Below are 23,308 nucleotides of genomic sequence, written 5' to 3'. Positions count from 1 at the left end.
AGACCAGGTGTTTGGGCAGCTACTCTGTCACCTGGCAGGAAAACTCTCCTGGAAGAGGGGATGGGAATCTTGGAACTTGAGAGGGATTCAAGAGAGGGATTCAAGAGAGGGATTCCGTGGAGTGTTAGTGGAAAAGAAATGTGAATCGCCAGCACCTCAGTACTCCTTGAACCTCTAGTCAAAGAGTTACCTGGTCCCCATCAAGAGGGACTAGTCACACGGCGTTCATACTTTACAGAAGACTTGCATTGCCCATCCGGTTGGCATTCTCCAACGGGTCTCACCTTCCTAGTCACATCCACCCGAGCAATGGCCATTTGTCCTCATGGTGAGAGACACAGAGGGGCCTTGCTATTAAAATCATACATTTTAATCAGCTACTTCAGTTAATTTGAATGTCAGGCACGGGCGTGTCGTAAAACCACTACTGCGGCCGAGGCAGCTGCTTTGGCATCTGCATGGTCATTATTTGTCAGCTTTGAGGTGCCCCATGGGATTCCTGGGTTTGCCAGAACCACCTGGTTTTTCCTAGACCAGACAGATGACCTAGTGCCTACACCTTTCCTCCCCTGGGTGTACAGCCCCTCGGAGAGGTTCTTTGTGCAGGGCTCCAAAGCCAAGGACAAGATGCATCCATGCCTGCCATGAGGGCCTGCGCAGGAGTACCTCTGTGTAGATGTTCCTGCTTTGGCAGGTGGTTTATTTCTTGTTTCCAGTAAAGGAACAACTCATGTCTTCTTTGGGGACTGTTACCTCCTCATGGGTTCTTAGAAAGCCTGAAAAAGGGTCAGGTTGTGCTGGTATTTCTCTTTTGCTCTCACATACTTGTGTGTGCACACACGAGATTGGCACAGGGTCTGAATGAGAAGAAGTTGTTATGGTGTGTGAATTCAGGAGGAATCTCAGGATTCTGTGCCCTGGCCCCCTCTCCTGGGTCAGGGGTTCTGAAGGGTATGTTCCAGTCACCTGCGCTGCCCCCAGGTGGACTCTCTCAGGGATATATAGTTTGGAGTGTAGGCCCCAGATTTGCTGTCATGACTCACTGAGGGTGCACCCCTCTTCCCCCAGGCGCCTTGGAGCTCCTTCTGCTGCTGACGTGATGACTGTGCGCAGGCCGGCCCAGAGCAGCCACAGCCTGAGTGAAACCCTGAGCTCCAGACTCGCTGACAAGTAAGAGCTTTCTCCCCAGAGAGTGTACAAGTTGGCCCAGGTTCTCCACCTCCTTACTTTCTCTGCAACCCCCTCCCAGTCTCCACTCTGATCCCACTTCTTTGGACTGAGGATGGATTCTTTTCCGAGTCATCGAGATGCGCCTCCCAGAAGTCATCCCCACGTGCTGCAGAACCTGAGACCACAGGGGTCGATGGAAGGTCTGCGTAGAGTGCAGTTGTTGAGAAGATGGGCCCATGGCAGCTTCAGGCCCTCTTCCCATTCCAGCCCAGGATTTATTTTCTAATGACTAGGATGCGTGGGTCTTTTAATTATCCTTGAGCCTTAAATCTGTACCACTGCATCTGTCTGCAAAGCCAGCTTTGCCTGTCCTGTCTCAGCAGTGCTGTTTTCTCCCACACTCTGCAGTGGACTTGGTGGTCACAGCTCTGCACCCCAGCCCTTGGTCCCTCTTGGGGCCGGAGCGTCCTGTAAACAGGACCTGGAAAAACCTTTGAGTGCAGCAACTGTATGGAGAGGGCACTCTGCGTCTGATTTCACATGAGCTTCATAAATCCGTGGACTTTAAGCAAGCCATCCTTCCCTTACAGTTTTCACACAGGGCCTCCATGGTTGTGAGGTCACCCCAGATGTCTGGGATATTAGACAGCAATTGTAATCATTGCAGTAAGACTCCTTGCCATTTAGTAATACAAGAATTATAATATGTGTTGTACTCTGGGAACATTACATATATTGACTCATCCACTCATGCATTTTATGTGTTTATTGACTACCTACTGTGTACTAGGCACAGCAAACAAGAAAAATTTGGTCTTGGCAAGTTCCAGTCCAGAGAAAGGAAAGAGTTCTTATTTATCTATTTTTTTTAGAGGGTTGTGGGCCAGAGGAAGAGGGAGAGAGAGAATCTTGAGCAGGCTCAATGCTCAGTGAAGAGGCCATTGTGGCACTCAGTCTCAGGACCCTGAGATCATGACCTGAGCTGAAATTAAGGATTTGGCCCCTAACTGACTGAGCTACACAGGCTCCCTAAGAGTTCTTATTTTAAAATGAAAAAACATGGAGCCAAGATTCAAACTGAGGTCCCTCTGACTTGAAAGCTGTATTTATCTGCTGTCAGAATTGTTTAACAGTACACAGGACAACTGGGTGGCTCAGTTGGTTAAGTGACTCGTGATTTTGGCTCAGGTCATGATCTCATGGGTCATCAAGCCCCACATGGAGATTCTCACTCAGTGGGAGTCTGCTTAAGATTCTCGCTCTTCTTCTGCCCTTCTCCCCTCTTGCACCACACTCTGTCTCTAAAATAAATAGATCTTTAAAAAAAAACCCAAGACATATGATATTTATGATTATTATTATATCATCTATTGTCATTAAGCATGAACTAATGTAAATTGTGGTTTTATGGTGTCTGTCCTGTCTCTTCATCTTGCTTCTAGCACTGTGAGAATGAGGGCTTTACCTTCTGCTGTTTGCACTCTCAGTGAAATATCAACAAACTGATCTGCTTCTGCTTCTGACTAAAATCTGAATTCATTTTAATGTCCTCAGTGGTGACAGGACAATTAAAAAATGTGTTTCTCTTTTGTAAGCCCTCTGTTATGCATGTTAATTGTTTATTTAAATAAGGAATTCTGCTTTGATAACCATATTTAAAATAGGAAGATGTATTTGCATATTCACAAGTTTCTAATTTATGCTGTGCAACCACAAATAGCGACACAATTTGCGTGTTAATGTCCCAGTGGAGTGAGAAGTCTTTATGTAAACAATTATTAGTCTTCAGAACAGAAAGCTAAATAGTAACAGGATGCATGAAATTGCTAATTATTTATCCCTCACTGTGAACCTTAACTGGAATTTCAGAATTCCCACATAGTCAGATCTGTATATTCAAAAAATGTGCATCATGAACTTGGTCCGTGTGTCCTTGCTAATCTTGGCACGTCCAAGGTCACTCTGCTTAGTTATGACCTTTGCTGATGGAAGAATGTTTTGCATTCAAAACCACAGATACTCCCATTCTCATTAGACTAGCTTAAAAATGTTTTTCTGGTTTTCTTTCAAAAGAACTTTTAACATCTTCAGGGCACTGACTAATCTAAAATCACATTTGGAAGCACATCTCCCCACATGTACATTCTAGGCCAGAACTTTCAGCGATGATGGAAATATTCTTTTGCTCCATCCAATGTGGATGTCACATGTGGCTAATGAGTACCATGTTCTACTACTCTGCCATTGTTCTGGATGCTGGGATTGCAGCAGTGGCCCAAATAGGCCAAAATTCAAAGTAATCCAACAAAAAGGAGCAATCCCTGTCCACATAGAGAAACCAGTCTCATAGGGCTTATATTCTAAAGGAGGTCCAGTTCAAATGTAGCCAATAATTGTGGCTTTCCTATTCAAGTCAGGACAACTTCTCAAGCCCAGAATTTGCAAAACGTTTATGACTTACAGCCTTATTCTAATTTTTAAGTAGTCCTCACAAAGACCCATCTGTTGATTCCAGAAGCAGAGGATATCTGGACTCTGTAAGCTCTTACCTCAGGAAGTGTTCCCTATTTTCATCAGGGAAATAAGCTAACAATAATTATAATAATTTTTATTATATACTCACTACATGCTAGATGCTTAATGTGGTCTGCTTTATTAAATGTTTTTGGCTACTCTGGTAGATATGTATTATTATTATTCCTGTATCACAGATGAGGACGCTTAGGTTTAGAGAAGTGACGCAGCTTATCCAAGGTCACACAGCTGGTCAGTGGTTGACCTAGGCTTTATTTATTTATTTATTTATTTTATTTTATTTTATTTTTTTATAAATTTTTTTTAAATTTTTATTTATTTATGATAGTCACAGAGAGAGAGAGAGGCAGAGACACAGGCAGAGGGAGAAGCAGGCTCCATGCACCGGGAGCCCGACGTGGGATTCGATCCCGGGTCTCCAGGATCGCGCCCTGGGCCAAAGGCAGGCGCCAAACCGCTGCGCCACCCAGGGATCCCATGACCTAGGCTTTAAACTCAGGTTTAGGGCAGCCTGGGTGGCTCAGGGGTTTAGCACCGCCTTCAGCCCAGGGTGTGATCCTGGAGTCCGGGGATCGAGTCCCACGTCAGGCTCCCTGCATAGAGCCTGCTTCTCCCCCGGCCTGTGTCTCTGCCTCTCTCTCTCTGTATTCTCATGAATAAATAAAATCTTTTTATTTTTATTTTTTATTTATTTATTTTTTTTTAATAAAATCTTTTTAAAAATAAAAATAAAAAAAATAAACTCAGGCTTACTGCATTCCTAAATCTGGTAGTTCCTCTCATTCCACAATATTGTCTTCCCAAGAAAAGCAAAGTGATTTTCTTTTAAAGATTTTATTTATTCATGAGTGACAGAGAATGAGAGAGGCAGACCGAAAAGCAGTCTCCCTGCAAGGAGCCTGATGTGGGACTCCATCCCAGGACTCCAGGATCACGACCTGAACTGAAGGCAGAAACTCAACCACTGAGCCACCCAGGTGCTCCCACAAAGTGATTTCTTAAAGCGGTAGTTTCAATCTTTGAGACTTAAACTAGCATATAACATTTATGTCTAATTTCTAGTCAGTCTCTATGACCAGTTGAGAACAATGACCGAAAGAGTCCATCACCCAATGTTTGTCTTTCTTGTTCAGGGTCAAGGTGGAAGGTCCAAAGGCTGGCGAAGACCCTCGAAGGCTGCCATTTAGGTCCCCCATTCCTTTCCCAGAGACTTATCAGGATTCACCCCCCAGAAGAAGCTTTTTGGAAAGTCTCAATAACCTGATGCTAGAGTCAAAAGTGGACTGTTTTCAGCAGAACATGTTCAGTTCAAATATGATTATCAGCGACCCAGCTTCAGATCTCAGCATTAAAGAAGCCAACAAGGCTGGCAAGAGGCAGCTCAGTGGTGTTCAGAACCCTTGCCCTCCTGCCCAAGGCGGAGCTCGGCACAAGCCCCTCAGCATAAAGGACAAGATATCTGAATGGGAAGGAAAGAGGGAGTTGCCCACTCCTACTCTTGCACCTGGCAGGAAAGCAGATGGGCCAGAGGACTACCTGACATCCTGTGTGATGGGGAGGAGAAGCAGTGATGGTGTGAGAGCGTGGGTCACAGAGGTTCAGGATGGAACCAGGCCGGAAACAGAGAGCAAGGAGAATGAGAGGAATAAAGGGGTCATGAAAGTTGGGGGTCAGGATGCAGAGCCGAGGCAAGACCTCAGCCAGCCAGCTGGGCAGCTAGCTCCTGGCTTGGGCAGAGGCCGAGAGCCCAGGCTGGGCAAACAGCGCTTTCCGAACGATAGCCTCTCTGTGCTGAGGCAGGTCAAGAAACTGGAGCAGGCTCTGAAGGATGGGTCAGCAGGGTTGGATCCCCAGTTACCAGGGACCTGTTATTCCCCACACTGCCTGCCAGACAAGGCTGAGGAGGGGCCTGCCCTTCCTGAGAACCGTGGGGGCAGGCGTGGCTCTGAATTCAGGTCCCACCACTGGGACCTGGAGGCCAGGGATCCCACCTCTGAGGCTGCAGAGGAAAGGAAAGGGTCCTGCTGGAGGCCCTGCGATCAGAGCCTGGAGGGTATGGACAGGGGCTCAGAGAACTCCTCCACGAAACCCTTTATCAACCCCCTGCCCAAACCTCGGAGAACGTTCAAACACGATGGAGAAGGGGACAAGGACGGGAACCCAGGCATCAGCTTCCCAAAGGATAGAAGGCATCTGCCTCCTCTGCCTTCTCTACCTCCCCCGCCCCTGCCCTCCTCTCCCCCACCCTCCTCCGTGAATAGAAGACTGTGGACCGGGAGACCGAAACCCAGTGCTGACCACAGGTAGGTGACTGCTGACTGTCTGCTCCAGTAGCTGATGCTGCATTGTAGCTGCTCTCAGACGAACTATTGGTTTTATCAAATGGACGGATCTTGTAGTTAGTTGAGACTCTTCATAGCCTGGGACAGTTTATTGATGAAAGCTGGAGATGTGATAAGTGATACAAAATGAGTATTTGCTTTGAAAAATTACCTTTTGGATGTGATAAGTACCTCTATTTCTGACGCTAACCTAGAGCTAAACCAAAAACTTGGGTTAACTCTGACAGTCAACTAACTGGTGCTAATTGACACTCATCCTGCCACTATGATCCCCAACTAGGACATGCTGCTTTGAATCCACCTGTCTCACACAGCCTGGGTCTACCTTGGCCCTGCCACAGTCTATCCGTATGACCTTGAGCAAGTTGTTCGACCTCCCAAAGCCTCTATTTCCTCATTTGTACATAAAGATGCACTCCCTAAATATTTTATAATGTTAAAATAGTATGTTGGTAAAGCATGCGAACGCTGGAATATCAAATCTGTGCTTTGGAAAACCATTTCCTTTCTGCTTCGAGAACTAAATTTCTAGCCCATTTCTGTGATGCGCTAATTGATACCTGCTGATCTGGAAACCAGCCACAGACCAAAACTCAAAACTGTGTCTCTAGTATGGTCACCAATTCTGCACCCTCTGTTTTTCCTTTGACTCACTGCAGTTGGGCTTTTGCCACTTGTCCTGAACTTGCTCTTGACCCAAGGCCACCTGTGACCCCCCAATCTCACTAAATCCAAGTGCCAGTTTTCTGTTCTGTTCTTATGTGACATCTCTTGGCCTTGGAGGAACAACTTCACTCCCTGACCCACTGCAGTCACTGGACTTCTAGGTCATCTGCTTTCCTGGGGGTCCTGCTTCACATCTTGCTCCTGTTCCATCCTCCTCTCCCTATGAGTGTCAGAATAACACCCCCCAACACACCATCCTGGCATCAGAGCAGGCACCTCTCTCCTCCATCTACTCTCACTCCCTAAATGATCTCATTCATTCCCGTGGCTTTATTTTTTTGTTTTTGGGTTTTTAAAAAGATTTTATTTATTCATGAGACACACACACACACACACACACACAGAGGAAAAGAGAGAGGCAGAGACACAGGCAATGGGAGAAGCAGGCTCGCTGCAAGGAGCCCATGTGGAACTTGATCCCGGAACTCCAGGATCATGTCCTGAGCCAAAAGTCAGACACTCTACCACTGAGCCACCCAGGCATCCCTTACTACGAGTTTGGTTTTTCTAAAGATTTTATTTATTCATGAGAGACACAGAGATAGAGAGAGGCAGAGACACAGGCAGAGGGAGAAGCAGGCTCCATGCAGGGAGCCCGACATGGGACTCGATCCTGGGTCTCCAGGATCAGGCCCTGTGCTGAAGGCGGCGCTAAACCACTGAGCCACCCGGGCTGCCCATCCTTACTAAGAGTTTTAAAAATTAGTATTGATGGGATCCCTGGGTGGCACAGCGGTTTGGCGCCTGCCTTTGGCCCAGGGCGCGATCCTGGAGACCTGGGATCGAATCCCACGTCGAGCTCCCGGTGCATGGAGCCTGCTTCTCCCTCTGCCTATGTTTCTGCCTCTCTCTCTCTCTGTGTGACTATCATACATAAATAAAAATTTTTTAAAAATTTAAAAAATAAATAAATAAAAAAATAAAAATTAGGATTGAATGTTAGATTTTGTGAAGTTGCTTTTCAATAAGCTTTTTTTATTTTTTTAAGATTTTATTTATTCATGAGAGAGAGAGAGAGAGAGAGAGGCAGAGACACAGGCAGAGGGAGAAGCAGGCTCCATGCAGGGATCCCGATAAAGGACTCGACCCCGGACTCCAGGATCACACCCTGGGCCAAAGGCAGGCGCTAAACCACTGAGCCACCCAGGGATCCCCTTCAGTAAGCCTTGTATGATCGTATCATTCCTATCTTTTGAGCTATGAATAATGACTTTATATCCTAATATTAACCCATTCTTACATTTTGGGAATGAACTCCCATTTGGTCCTGGTTTGTTACTCTTTTAAGATACTGCAGAATTCTGTTTGCTAATATTTTATTTAAGATTTTTGTGTCTAGGGGATCCCTGGGTGGCTCAGCAGTTTGGCGCCTGCCTTTGGCCCAGGGCGTGATCCTGGAGTCCCAGGATCGAGTCCCGCGTCAGGCTCCCTGCATGGAGCCTGCTTCTCCCTCCTCCTGTGTCTCTGCCTCTCTCTCTCTCTCTCTATGTCTATCATAAATAAATAAATCTTTAAAAATAAATAAATAAATAGTTAATTTAAAAAAAAAGATTTTTGTGTCCAGGGACACCTGGGTGGCTCAGCAATTGAGTGTCTTGACTTTGGCTCAGGATGTGATCCTGGGGTCCTGGGATCGAGTCCCACGTCAGGCTCCCTGCATGGAGCCTGCTTCTCCCTCTGCCTGTGTCTCTGCCTCTCTCTGAGTCTTTCATGAATAAATAAATAAAATTTTTGGAAAAAATACTTCTGTGTCCATATTCCAGAAATGGGACTGATCTTTACTTGGCTTTTATTGTACTGTCTTTACCAGGCCTTGGTAGCAGTGGTGTGTAGGGTCTATGGAAGAATTTAGAGGCTTCATTATGTTCTGAGAAAGCTTGTATCCATCTGCAGTTCTAAATCCTTTCCCAAACCAGTGCCAAAGCCTAGGTGCCTAAGTACTGGGATGACCTTTCTGCTCATGACCCCCATGTGTCATGATGGCAGTTCTTCCATGCCATTTCTGCACTGTTTTTCCAGGAAGGCCCCTCTCATAGGGGCGGGTTGGTTCTGGAAAATCAGTCCTTCCTGTGTCATTGCTGGGCAGACAGATTAACCTGGTGAACAGTTATTCCCATTATCTTTTCTCTCGTAGCTACCATCTGCTCTTTGCAGTCTTCCAGCATTCTCTTTAAAACCAGCTAAAGTTACTTAGTTTTCAGTCCAAAGATGAAATTTTTCTTGGCTGGTTTGAATATGGTTGCATCAGCTGTATTTTAAGAATTTTGGCTTTGGATTTTTCCTTTTGTTTAAAATAGTACAATGGGGGTGATTAGGGCAAGATGTTCACTTTCTACTTAAAAAAAATAATAAAGTGTACTTTTTATTGTGCTCCTATCTCTTAACAAAAAGAAGAGGCTCAACTCAGAATTTGGCAGACTTACCGCCCTCTCTGAGGCAGGAGAGCCAAGCCAAGGCTGAAGAAAGAAAATGATTAAGGATTTAGAGGTTGGGAGGGTTTAGAATTACATGGCCAGGCTGCACACTTCAGAGAACGTATTCAGCTTATTTTCATAGGCCGATGAGTCCACTTCTGCAGGAGCCAAACCAGTGGACTCAGATTTTCAGTTTGAGAAAATGTCTTCTTTCTCTTTTCCTTCTCTTCCCTTTTTCTGTGTTCTCTTCTCTTCCTCGTTTCATCCCTTTCTCTTTTCTTCATTTCTCTAAAGCTCCAGGAAATTAAATTTAAGGACTTGTGCCTTCGATCCTAAAATGGGAAATGAGAAACCCTTAAATGCCAGGAAATTCCAAAGATAAGGTCCCTACAGCAGCACTTGGTTGTGTATGTTCTGTGGCATGCATTGAATAACTCTGGCAGGAATGCCTTAAGGCCAATATTTAACAAGGAAAGTTGCAACTTTGTAAGTGTAAGCAGTGTCCTGAATTCCCATGTATCTATATGCCCCAAATGTTTGAACTGGAATGCAGATTTTTAATTTTAGTTTAAGTTGATCCTATGACAGTTTTTATATCTTTATGAAACCAAATAACAATGTTGACCAGAATTTCAGCTTTTCAACTGATTATTTTGGCATTGTATGGATTCAGCCTTTTCTTGGAGCTTTAGCGTACAACTTGCAACTTTTGGAGAATGTGAAATCTTGGTCATTATATAGCTGCCAAATCACATGCCTGCTATTATTGATTCAATAATTTCTATCTTCTGTAGGACTGACAGGGATCCCCAGAGTCATCTGGCCAGACAGCAACCCTCCGCTATTACCCACTTAGTGGCTAGGTTAACTTACCAGCCACGCTGCAGTCTGTCCCTGTCATTATGAGTCTGTCCCAGTCAACGTGATGTGAGGCGACTCTAACTGCCATGTCTAAAAACAGAGTGTTTAGGGGGCGCCTGGGTGACTCAGTCAGTTAAATGTCCTAATCTTGGTTTCAGCTCAGGTCATGATCTCAGGGTCATGGGATTGAGCCCTGTGTGGGGCTCTATGCTCAGCAGGAAGTTGCTTGAGATTCTCTCCCTCTCTCTCTCTCTCCTTCTGCCCCTCCCTTCCTCTCTCTCTCTCAGATAAATAAATATTAAAAAAAAAAAAAAACTCGAGTGCTTAAAATCTTCAAAGGGGAAAATTGTTAGATTAATTTAAGATTTTTGTGTCCAGGGACTACTGGGTAACTCAGTGGTTGAGCATCTGCCTTTGGCTCAGGATGTGATCCCAGACTCCTGGGATCGAGTCCCACATCAGGCAGGAATGCCTTAGAGACTTAGAGCAAAAGATACCTGAAAGCATTAGAAAATTTTAATTTTGTAAGTTCATTTATTTTAATGGTGGTTGCATTAGAAAACAAAGAGCTGAGAATAGAGGACAGTTGTTATTCTACAATACAGCAGTGACTATCATGTCTTCTTTCCCATTGGAAGTGGAAATGGTTAGATGTTAGACATAATTGTGGATAGAGATAGTTTTTCTTCTGGCATTTCTGTTTGTGATTCAGGATAGAGATAAGCAGAAACCCCTGAGTAGGAGTAGCAATCAAAGGAGGGGGGTCACCAATAAGAGTGTGAGCTGAGCTAACATAAGCATTCTCCCTCTTGGCCCCCTATTCTGATCACCTGGTGGCATGAATGCCCTTCCTGAGGGTGTGGTGGGACATGGGAAAGAGCTGCGTGTGGTCACTGGGGATGGAGGTAAGAAGAGAGTCTGTGGCAGCTCAAGGTGGATGAGGAAATTAGAGGATGGTTTTTACAGTTTCTAGCCTATCTGAGTGGTGTTTTAAGTGGTAGCTAGGTCCCAGGGATCCCCCAGAAATAGGAAGTTTAGAATCTAAAAAAGAAAAACCAAAAAAATAAAATAAAATAAAATAAAATAAAATAAAATAAAATAAAATAAAATAAAAATAAAAACCTTGGGAAACGCCTACAGCCCAGCTAGAGGGAGAAGACCAGGAAGAAGGCTACCAGTGAAGGCACAGGAAGTTGTCTGAGAGGGGAAGTAGCAGGCAGGCAGCCTTGCACTCAGTTCCTCAAACCCTGGTGGGGACCTGCGTGCCTGTGTTTGCAATCCTTTGCTGAACTAATACTTCCGTAAAATACAATAGAAAAGAATGGCTAGAGAAATGACATGAAAAAGACAGCATTCTACAAGCTTCGGTTGTCTTTTAAAAATTTATTCGGAAAAAAAAAAAAATTATTCTGCCAAATTGCTTTAAAAGTTTCCCTACACAGGGACAGCTGGCTGATTCAGTCTGTAGAGCATGCGACTCTTGATCTTGGGGTGGTGAGTTCAAGCCCCATGTTGAGTATAGAGATTGCTTTAAAAAAAAAAAAAAGAGAGAGAGAGAGCACAGCCCGAGTGACTCAGCGGTTTAGCGCCGCCTTCAGCCCAGGGCGTGATCCTGGAGACCCAGGATCGAGTCCCACGTCGGGCTCCCTGCATGGAGCCTGCTTCTCCCTCTGCCTGTGTCTCTGTCTCTCTCTCTGTATCTCTCTGTGTCTCTCATGAATAAATAAATAAAATATTTTTTAAAAAAAGAAATTTTTAGAAAGTTTCTAAACACGTATTCTCAATTTCTTTTTTTCTTTTTTTTATTTTAATAAATTAATTTTTTATTGGTGTTCAATTTACCAACATACAGAATAACACCCAGTGCTCATCCCGTCAAGTGTCTCCCTCAGTGCCCGTCACCCACTCACCCCCACCCCCCGCCCTCCTCCCCTTCCACCATCCCTAGTTCGTTTCCCAGAGTTAGGAGTCTTTATGTTCTGTCTCCCTTTCTGATATTTCCCACACATTTCTTCTCCCTTCCCTTGTATTCCCTTTCACTATTATTTATATTCCCCAAATGAATGAGAACATACACTGTTTGTCCTTCTCCGATTGACTTACTTCACTCAGCATAATACCCTCCAGTTCCATCCACGTTGAAGCAAATGGTGGGTATTTGTCATTTCTAATGGCTGAGGAATATTCCATTGTACACATAAACCACATCTTCTTTATCCATTCATCTTTCGATGGACACCGAGGCTCCTTCCACAGTTTGGCTATTGTGGACATTGCTGCTAGAAACATCGGGGTGCAGGTGTCCCGGCGTTTCATTGCATCTGAATCTTTGGGGTAAATCCCCAACAGTGCAATTGCTGGGTCGTAGGGCAGATCTATTTTTAACTCTTTGAGGAACCTCCACACAGTTATTCTCAATTTCTATACCTATCTCACTGGCACACCAGCCCTGGCCCACAGATTGCACCTTGAGCACTGCTCCCTGATGCTGTGGAAACCAAGTGGCCTCGTGTAAAGAAAGGCCCCAGGAAGTAGTTAGGGTTTACAGGAAACTAACTGGTGACCTTCAGGGAGCAGTTTCAGAAAAGGGATGTAAGCAGGTGCCAGGGTGGGAAGATAAAGGGAAATAAAACCAGTGAGCTCTAGTAAAGGAGTAGTCAGACTGCGCCAGCTGTTCCCTCCTCTGCCCAGCCCACCAACCCATGCCAGTTTAAAATTGTTGGCAAAGAAGGTGACAAATCACAGAACCACAGCGGTCTTTTCTTTCAATGAAAATTTCTAGAGGAAACCCATGCATGTTTAAAGGGGGAAAGAGGCTTGACTAGAGGGAAAGATTTAAAATGCAAGAAATCCCCAGGGGCTCCTGGGTAGCTCAGTCATTGATCAGTTGAGCTTCTGACTCTTGGTCTCAGCTCAGGTCTTGGTCTTTAGATTATGAGTTTGAGGCCTGCATTGGGCTCCACCCTGGGCATGGAGCCCACTTAAAAAAATTTTTTTTAAATAAATAAAATGTGGGCAGCCCTGGTGGCTTAGCGGTTTAGCGCTGCCTTCCACCCAGGGCGTGATCCTGGAGACCTGGGATCGAGTCCCACGTCGGGCTCCCTGCATGGAGCCTGCTTCTCCCTCTGCCTGTTTCTCTCTCTCTCTCTCTCTCTCTCTGTGTGTGTGTGTGTGTGTGTGTGTGTCTAATAAACAAATAAAAAATCTTTCAAAATAAATGAATAAATAAAATGCAAGAAATTCCCAAAGCTTAGAAAGCGGCAAATGGCCCCTGCCTGGCTCTGCCGTCTCCTCATACAGCACTCACTACCTTATCCCTGCAGCACAGCCTTGTTGAATGTCTGTATGTTCTCTCTACAAATGCACCAAGTTCCCTGTGGACACAGGACCTTCACAGGTGCCCTTTCCTCTTCTTGGAACACTGTTTCCCAGGCTGACGTTTTTTTCTATCCTCCAGGTCTCAGCTTTAATGAGTGGCTTTGTCAGCGTGGTCTTCCCTGATGCATCCCCAACCTCCTTGATAGTCTTACTTGTAGCCCCATTCTTTTCCATCATTGAGTTTCTTTTCTTTTTATTTTTTAAAGGTTTTATTCATGAGAGATCAGAGAGAGAGAGAGAGAGAGAGAGAGAGAGAGAGGCAGAGACACAGGCAGAGGAAGAAGCAGGCTCCATGCAGGGAGCCCGATGTGGGACTCCATCCCGGGATTCCAGGATCACGCCCTGGGCTGAAGGCAGCACTAAACCGCTGAGCCTGAGCCACCCGGGCTGCCCCATCATTGAGCTTCTTAACACAGTTTATTATTCTGTTTATTTGTGCATGCGCTGGTTGAACATCTCTCTTCCTCCCTGGAACATAAGCTCTTGGAGGGCACTGTTTTAGTCACTCCTTATTTATTGAACCCTGGGTACAGTGCTTCTTCCCAGTAAATGTTCAACATAAAACATTTGCTACATAAATAATCACTAGCACTACAGTGGTAATAGTAATAGCTAACATTTGTTGCGTGTTGGTTAGGTGCTAAGGACTTTACAAACGTTCTCTTTTCTATTCTTTGGACAATCTTAAGAGATAATTACTGTTTTTCAAATCAAGACAGTGAGTTTCAGCCCAGTTAAGTGGTTTGTCTGAGATTAAAAGGCTTGTGAATGAAGGATCTGGGATCTGTATGCAAGTTTGTTTAATCCCCAGGGGCCAGGGCAGCCCAGGTGGCTCAGCGGTTTAGTGCAGCCTTCAGCCAGGGTGTGATCCTAGAGACCCAGGGATTGAGTCCCACATTGGGCTCCCTGCTTGGAGCCTGCTTCTCCCTCTTCCTGTGTCTCTGCCTCACTCTCTCTGTGTCTCATGAATAAATAAATAAAATCTTTTAAAAATAAAAAAAAAATAATAATCCCCAGGGGCCAGAGAGATTGGAATTGTGGGTAAAGAAGTGAAGACATGATACATTTCTAAGTAGTCAGCTGAAGTTTACCATTAAGCATGTGTAGGACACTGGGCTAGACATGTGTGCCCAGAGTAAGAGAGAAGAGCCATGACTCCTGAGCCGTGGGAGGGTTGTGACTGTCCTATACCAGGAGAAGTGAAGGTCTAGGACCCAGTCATGGCCAGCTGGGGGATGTGCCCTGATGAGTGATGAGACTACATGTTCACCTAAATTCCATTCAAGGAAGGCCCGAGTGTGTTCAACACAAATTAATGACGAGTCTGCTGGAAGTAGAAGATGAGCCTCCAGAGCCTGAGTGGGCAGTGCTGTTCTGCTCCAACTCGGGGAAGTTGTGGGTTACTTTGGAGAAGGATAGGGAGAGAAGAGAAAAAAGAGGAGGTAGACTGAACCGGTAACATGGCTGAGGTTTTGTATATTTCACAATATGGTCTACCTCCTTCAGGACCTCCCAAATGTTCAGTAAAGCTACAGAAGTCATAGAAACTCAAGGTGAGCAGCTGTGTGTGTGTGTGTGTGTGTGTGTGTGAGAGAGAGAGAGAGAGAGAGAGAGCAAGAGCAGGGGCTGAACTTTGCATTTAGGTCAGCACCAGCAGGCCAGGGACTGCCCCTGTGAATGTAGGTGGGGCAATAACACAGAGTGAGCTGGGCCACAGACAGAGACCCAGCCACATTTGCACAGATCTCTGAGGGGCAGGGTGGGATAGGATGTCTCAGCTGGCCTCTGGGTTTCATTCTGATAATAACCACTCAAATGAGAGAAGTGGGGAGGTGCCCAGGCCTCTCTGGTCTGCTCTGAACTGGACATTGCCACTCCTTTCTGATCATGAGTTTGTGCTCTATAAACATGGCAGAATATTTAAAAAGTCCAGAAAAGTAAAAGTGAAGAGAAGTCACAAGCCATTCGTCAGTCCTGAGATAGTATATTTCATTTGCTTTCCTTCTTTTTCTTTTCTATGTATATATTTGCTTTCAAAGTTGGGATTGTACTTTACTCAGCGTAGCAGCGTAAACATTCTCTCACATAGAAGCTGTACCTCTTATTTAGGGTTTTTCATACCTTCTTAAAAGAAACAGAGTTGATTTCAGTAATAGGAATTTTTGTAGGAATAAAATTGGTGTATAATCTCTGGACCAGCCTAATTTGATTCAAGTTCTTGTTTGTTTTTCTCCCATCTTGTACAAACCAGAAAGTCCTATGAGTTTGAAGACTTGTTGCAGTCTTCCTCTGAGAACAGCAGGGTGGACTGGTATGCACAGACTAAGTTGGGGCTCACACGCACTTTATCAGAGGAGAATGTCTATGAAGACATTGTAGGTAAGAGGCCCACATGCCTGTGAATGGGGATGACTTTGTGTGAAAGGGGAGAGAGAGATGGGGCTGAGGGCTTGAAACGCACACATACATGCACACACAGTCTCGAAGAAATATGTGTACTCAGATGAATGTGGGAGCCGGTAGGCGTGTGGGAGAGTGACCCATGGAGGGATGTATGAGAGCCTGGAGCTGGAAGGGGAGTGGAAAGGCTGGTGATGAAAGGCCACAGAGGCAGCATGATGGTGGGACACATCGGAGACTGGAGTCTCAGTAGCCATGATTGAACCTCGGCTCTGCTAGATTAGCTGTATGACAGTGAGCTGGGGACTCAACTTCTCTGAACTTCAGTTCTCTCATCCATATGATAAAGATGACAACTACCTGGTAGGGTAGAGGATCAGAGAAAATGAAATGTAATGTATTTTGCCCAGTAAACTGTAGGATTACCAAATGAAAGAAAACTCAGGCCACTACCCTCTTCCTCCATCTGTGGAAGTGAGCAGTAACAGGGCATCAAAATTCAGATGAAAACGAATGTCCACTATGAAAAAAAAAAAAAACCTTTGGCCTTAATTCTTTTAAATTCTAAAATGGAGCTAAACCTTGGTGACTCAGAATGGAATCTACACCTAAGAATGAGTCTGCACCTAAGAATGAGGACATGGCAAGTTTCCCCTGTGACAATCAGGGTCCAAGAGGAAGGGAGTGAATGGATACCAAGACATCAGACGTCCCCACAAGGAGAGACTTAAGATATTGGGTAGATATCTGAGGAGGAAAACTCCTTAATGTTCTGTTCCTGATTTGTTGCTTTTGATCACAGATCCGCCAATGAAGGAAAACCCTTATGAGGATGTTGAGTTACATGGTCGCTGCCTGGGGAAGAAATGTGTTTTGAACTTTCCTGCTTCTCCTACTTCTTCCATTCCTGACACACCCTCCAAGGTATGAGTCCCCAGGAGAGCAGTGTGGGGCAAGGAGTACCCAATGCTATGGCCCTGAGCAGCCTGGAGTTCTGAGTTATCCAGGGATGCCAGGTCACCTTGCTGCTGGGCTCCTGGATGTGCATATTAGCTGCCTGCCTGCTCTCCTGTTTCTAGTTTTCCTGGAACCCCTCTGCTCGACCAAACATTCTAAAATACTATTTTAGCTTCTGGGTCAAAATTCTCCCCAAATTGGGTAAATAAGATAGTATGCCCATATTATACAACTGTAAAGAAGAATGTCCTGCCGTAAAGCAAACTCTGAAATACGAGACTGAATGTTCTGGTGCAGAAACAGTACTTTTATAGCGTGCTACCATTTGTGGGGTTTTAAATAGATAAATATACATATATGCAAGATCATATGAGCATCAGAAAATGGATACATCTGTGGAGTTGTCTTGAGAGGTCAAGGTAGAAAACTTGACATTTTCTACAGAATATTCCTTTCAACACTGTGGAATTCTGTACTATGTACATACAGATAATATAACATACTCACGTACATGATCATTTCAACACATTGCCTACAGGACTGAATTCCTATTCCTTAGCTTGGCGTTAAAATAATCCTTCATAATTGATCCCTGGGCACCAATTCTTACCTAATTTCCTACATACAAAAGCTTCCCTCCAGCAAAAGCCTATTAATTGCTCCTCTGATATTAAAGGCTCAGGATTGGCAAATGTTTCCTCTAAAGGACCAGAAAGTAAATACAGAATCTCTGTTGTAATTACCCAGTGCTGCCATTGTAGTGTAGAGCAGCCACAGACAATATGCAAACAAATGAATATGCACTGTATCAATAAAATTTTAATTATGAACATCAAAATTTGAATTTTAAATAATTTTCAAATGGCATGAAATACTACTTATTTTCCGACCATTTAAAAATGTAAGAACTGGGGTGATCCCTGGGTGGCTCAGTGGTTTAGTGCCTGCCTTTGGCCCAGGGCATGATCCTGGAGTCCTGGATCAAGTCCCGCGTCGGGCTCCCTGTGTGGAGCCGGCTTCTCCCTCTGCCTGTGTCTCTGTCTCTGTCTCTGTCTCTCTCTCTCTCTGATGAATAAATAAATAAAATCTTTTAAAAAAAATAAATAAGAACTGGGATGCCTGGGTGGCTCAGTGTTTGAGCGTCTGCCTTCGGCCCAGGGCATGATCCCAGGGTCCTGGGATCAAGTCCCACATCGGGCTCCCTGCATGGAGCCTGCTTCTCCCTCTGCCTTTGTCTCTGCCTCTCTCTCTCTCTCTCTCTCTGTCTCTCATGAATAAATAAATAAAATCTTTAAAAAAATAAAAAATGTAAGAACTATTCTTAGGTCATGCCCTATATAGAAACAGATGGTGGACCAAGTTGTATTTTGCCCAGCCCTGTGCTAGGTCATTTCTACATCTGCCCTTGGTTCTTGCCTTTCTCTCCCCATCCTCTAAGGCCCAGATCAATCATTCCTGCTTCAGGAAGCTTCTAGGCCATTCCAACCCCTGGAACTTCTTCCCCTCTTACTCAGTGGGCTAAAGTATTCATTTTATACCAAACTGTGTATATCGCATTATGAGATCCCTTATTTTGATGATTTGAAATCTGATTTAAGTGGTGTAATGTATCTTAAAAACATCTTCCCGGCTGCATTATGAATTCCTCAAGCTCCTCAGTATTCTCTTTGTGTCCCCTGTAAGTAGTTGTACAATGTGTAGTTGTTCAAGAAATTAGGTAAAGGAAGGCCAAATCTAGGCTGCGAGTGTCACTGCAAATCCATTGCAAGGATCTACTTCCAGCCTAAGGAAAAAAGCCATCTTCCTCTCTGGGTCCCGTACAAGGACAGCATTTGCAGACGGGTGGGGGGTCTACACATGAGGCATGTCTTTTGTGCCCAGTGCTCACACAGGGAGTCTTTCTGCCACCAGTCTTCCTGAGGAGAGTTAAAGGCAGAATCCATCCTTAAGGGTGGATCTCACCTAACCAAACTGATTACTGTCCTTGCCGAAGCCAGTTAACTGCTATTTTGTTCTTCCTATGGGAGAGCATTCTCGTGAATAATCCAGCACAACAGATAATAAGTAGACAGCTCCTACTTGCCTCTGACATGTATTTTATTTTATTTTATTTTATTTTTTAAATTTTATTCATTCATTCATGAGAGACAGAGAGAGAGAGAGGCAGAGACACAAGCAGAGGGAGAAGCAGGCTCCATGCAGGGAGCCCAATGTGGGACTCCATCCCAGGACTCCGGGATCATACGCTGGACTGAAGGCAGGCTCAAAACCACTGAGCCACCCAGGCATCCACCTAACATGTATTTCCATTGGATATAGAAGCCTTCAACATTCAGGAAATCTTGCATTTCCCACAGTGGATAAACCTGGCTTAACAGAAGAAAAGCTATCACGACTTGGTCTGTCCTTTTGTGTTCCACCTGGCTCTCCCCTACTCTCCTCTTCATGCCAGGAATGTGCTGCTCACCTCTTAGGAACAGTGAACAACATCTGCCCAAAGCCTCTGTGCAGTCAGAGCCGGGTGCTCCTCCCAAATGTCAGAAAATAAGGACTTAACAGCCCTTTTCTTCTCCTTTTTGCCAGCCTGGAGAAAACCCAGGTCCTCTGTCACCAGAACAGCCAAACACAGTAGGTAATCACGTCAACAAGAGTTTGAAGTCCAGATGCAGCTGTCCTGCAGAAGGATAATCCAGTTGCCCAGTGTATGTGTCTGATTGCCACCAATACTTGCAGGCTGCTTTCAGCCCTTTGCAAATCATCAGCAGGACTCCATGTCCATACTCATTCCTCTGCTCTCCCACATCTGGGTGTCTGGTTGGTGCCCCCCTCCTGGGGGACAGCTGCAGACTTCACCACTTCCTCTGTTTAGCTCATCAGATATTCATGGAGCATCTGCCGCATCTGGGCTGCATCTGGGACCTTAGAACTTACAGAAGCAGCCTCTCTGTGGCACTCTCCTCTGTCAACCTCTGAAAGGTACTATGAAATCTTTTGGGATTTTCATTTAATAAGATTGTGCCCAGTCCCAGTACAGAGGTCAGGGTCAGCTGGACAGACAGAAAGAAGCAATTGTGTAGTTGGGGCAGGTGCTGATGCTTTTTCAACACAACGCAAGCTCCTGAGAAGGGACCATTTTCTTTTCTTGCTATGTGTTACCCACCATTCCCACACCTAGAGTAGCACAGTAAATGTGCTAGGAACTAATTTTTATAATAAAGGAAATCTAAGCTAATAGGACAATTTTTTTTTTTCAAGTAGGCTCCGTGCCTAGTGTGGAGCTCAATGTGGGGTTTGAACTCAAGACACTGAGATCAAGACCTGGGCTTAGAGTCTGTTTTTTTTATTATTATTATTATTTTTAAAGATTTTATTTAGGGATCCCTGGGTGGCGCAGCGGTTTGGCGCCTGCCTTTGGCCCAGGGCGCGATCCTGGAGACCCGGGATCAAGTCCCACATTGGGCTCTCGGTGCATGGAGCCTGCTTCTCCCTCTGCCTGTGTCTCTGCCTCTCTCTCTCTCTCTGACTATCATAAATAAATAAAAATTTTAAAAAAATGTTTAAAATATTTTTTAAAAAATAAAAAAATAAAGATTTTATTTACTTACTCATGAGAGACACAGAGAGAGAGAGAGAGAGGCAGAGACACAGGCAGAGGGAGAGGCAGGCTCCATGCAGTGAGCCTGGCGTGGGACTCGGTGCCAGGTCTCCAGGATCAGGCCCTGGGCTGAAGGCGGCACTAAACCGCTGAGCCACCTGGGCCACCCACCGGGATGCCTTTAAAGTTATTATTTTTTTAATAAGTATAAAGTTATTTTTAAAAATAACTTAATTTCGGGACGCCTGGGTGGCTCAGTGATTGAGCATCTGCCTTCGGCCCAGGATGTGATTCTGGAGTACCGGGATCAAGTCCCACATTGGGCTCCCTGCATGGAGCCTGCTTCTCCCTCTACCTATGTCTCTGCCTCTCTCTCTCTCTCTGCGTGTCTCTCATGAATAAATAAATAAAATCTTAAAAAAAATAACTTCATCTCATCACAAAAATTTATTATTATTTTTAAAGATTTTATTTATTTATTAGAGAGCACACGGGTGGGGAGGAGGGGTAGAGGGAGAGAGAGAAGCAGACTCCTCGCAGAGAAGGGAGCCTGATGTGGGACTTGATCCCAGCACCCTGGGATCATGACCTGAGCCAAAGGCAAATGCTTAACTGACTAAGCCACCCAGATACCCCACAAAAAAATGTTTAAATACTGAAAAGTGTAATGAATATAAAACTCATCCATAGTTAAGGATCTTTTTTTCTATAATTGTTAGTGTGCATATGTGTGTGTGTATGTGTGTGTACATAAAGAAGACTTGGGATGGGGATGCCTGGGTGGCTCAACGATTGAGCATCTGTCAGGGTGTGATCCTGGAGTGTCAGGATCGAGTCCCACATCAGGCTCCCTGCATGGAGCCTGCTTCTCCTTCTGCCCGTGTGTCTGCCTCTCTCTCTGTGTGTCTTTTGTGAATAAATAAATAAAATTAAAAAAAAAAGAATTGGGATGATGTATATATACTTTTGCTGGTCTTTTATATTTATCCTGAGCATTTTCCCACATCGTTAATTTCTTTCTAAAAACAATTTTTATTGCCTGCCTGGCATTCCATTGTTTAAATGTAATGTCTGTCTTTACATTAGTATAATGTCCTAATTGTTGAAATGTGCATATATGCCTTCCTATGTATTTCTGTGTGTGTATATTTAAGGAAGTATCCATGTATTCATGGAAATACATGTACCTGAGGGTGTATATGAACAAATGTGTGTGTTTGTAAGACTGACACCTGAGTCCTTGGAGGAGGTCTCTATTAAAGAGAGAAGGAATGAGGTTGAGATAGGTAAGAAAGATATTTTGGGATATTTTGTATCAAGGACCCTTTTATTTTTTTAAAGATTTTATTTATTTATTCATGAGAGACACACACACAGAGAAGCAGAGACACAGGCAGAGGGAGAAGCAGGCTCCATGCAGGGAGCCCAATGTGGGACTTGATCCCCCATCTCCAGGATCAGGCCCTGGGCTGAAGGTGGCGCTAAACCGCTGAGCCACCTGGGCTGCCCCAAGGACCCTTATAGTTTGCTTACACCACTGTTTCCTGAAGCAGTAAGACAGGGACAATGGAGGGCAGGAAGGAGTTAAGCCATCAGCCACCATTTGCAGGCAGAAGGGTGAGTGAACCCTGGCTTAAGTCCAGGTCAGCTCCCTCTAGGGAGGTACATAGTTTCCCCCTCCTCCCCACCAGGAAGCCCCCTGGCCAGGGCCCATCACTCAATTCCCCAAAATAACCCATGGAGTTTCAACAGAGTTCTTGTCTGCTTTTCTTTCTTGGACACCACGGATCTTTTGCTGGATCCACTGTGAATCCAATATTTATAAGATTGGAGAGTCTGTGTGCCTCTGTAACAGGGCTAGGCCCCTCCCCCAAGTTTACTCCACAGAGACACAATGGGAATGGGCATATTATCATTAGGGCATGTTGGTGTGAGGCTTTCTGATCAAAACCTGCAATCTTCTCTGGGCCACAACCTGACAGTCATCCCTTGGGTTCTACAGTATCTTTCCTTTTATACTATAGTTCAGATTTGGCAGCTACCACTGGTTGACTGGTTTTGTAAATAATGTGTTTCTGGAAAATGGCCATGCTCATTCATGCACATATTGCATATGGTGCTTTTGCACTGCAATGGTGGAGTTGAGTAGTTGTGACAAAGCCTAATATATTTAGTTTGTCCTTTAAGAAAAAGCTTGCTGCCCCTTGCTAAGTCCAAGATTCACACCCTCACTTTCAGAGGCCTTCCACAGACACTTTGATGTCATCATTGGTGTATGATATCTTCCATCTGTTCCGCTGTACTCATTCTGAGCCATGAGCACTCTCTGGTCGAATTTGCTCCTCCTCATTTCTGTGCCTCTTCTGAGAGTGTGCTGTCTACCTGAGAACGAATGCTATACCCCAGAGCCCACTAGGTTCTCTGTAAACAATGAAGTAGCAGCTGAAATCCTACCCCTCATGAAAGCTCCTTGGACATTTGGGGGCTGATTCTGGGTGCTCAGGGGGGCACACCAGGGCCCCTTTTTCTGGCAGTGTCACCACTGGGGGATGCAGCCCACATAGGCTCCACCAGGTCTCTTGATACCCTTTAGAGAGCTACATGCCATGTTTTGATATCTTTCTGTTGTCTTTCTTCTCAGACCTTTTCAGAGGTCAAATCTTTGAACAAATACTATCACAACCTAAAAGTCTAATGAAAACAGATACCTGCTTTTTGCCAACAATTTGTTTTGTTTTGTTTTTTTAAGATTTTATTTATTTAATCACGAGAGACAGAGAGAGAGAAAGAGAGAGGCACAGGCAGAGGGAGAAGCAGGATCCACGCAGGAAGCCCAACACGGGACTCAATCCCGGGTCCCCAGGATCACACTCTGGGCTGAAGCCAGTGCTAAACTGCTGAGCCACCAGGGTTGCCCTTTGCCAACAATT

General features: G+C 44.9%; 1 protein-coding gene across 8 annotated transcripts in view; it reads left to right on the top strand.

The window, feature by feature from the left end:
* The window catches only part of DENND2A (DENN domain containing 2A), a 103,004-nt gene that overhangs the window by 27,484 nt on the left and 52,212 nt on the right, over positions 1–23,308 (top strand). For 7 of the 8 annotated variants that reach the window (XM_072777437.1, XM_072777439.1, XM_072777434.1 and 4 more), the window contains exons 2-5: positions 1,069–1,170; positions 4,839–6,008; positions 15,678–15,805; positions 16,629–16,750. In XM_072777437.1, the coding sequence (XP_072633538.1) occupies positions 1,100–1,170; positions 4,839–6,008; positions 15,678–15,805; positions 16,629–16,750 (1,491 nt within the window). In that variant the 5' untranslated portion in view covers positions 1,069–1,099. The remainder of the gene's footprint in view (positions 1–1,068; positions 1,171–4,838; positions 6,009–15,677; positions 15,806–16,628; positions 16,751–23,308) is intronic. The other variant, XM_072777436.1, reaches the window with a different exon arrangement.

Source organism: Canis lupus, chromosome 15 (assembly GCF_048164855.1).
Source record: "Canis lupus baileyi chromosome 15, mCanLup2.hap1, whole genome shotgun sequence".
NCBI classification, from domain to species: Eukaryota; Metazoa; Chordata; class Mammalia; order Carnivora; family Canidae; genus Canis; species Canis lupus.
The sequence above is the reverse complement of the archived record's forward strand: the minus strand, read 5'-3'. Positions and strand labels throughout refer to the sequence as shown.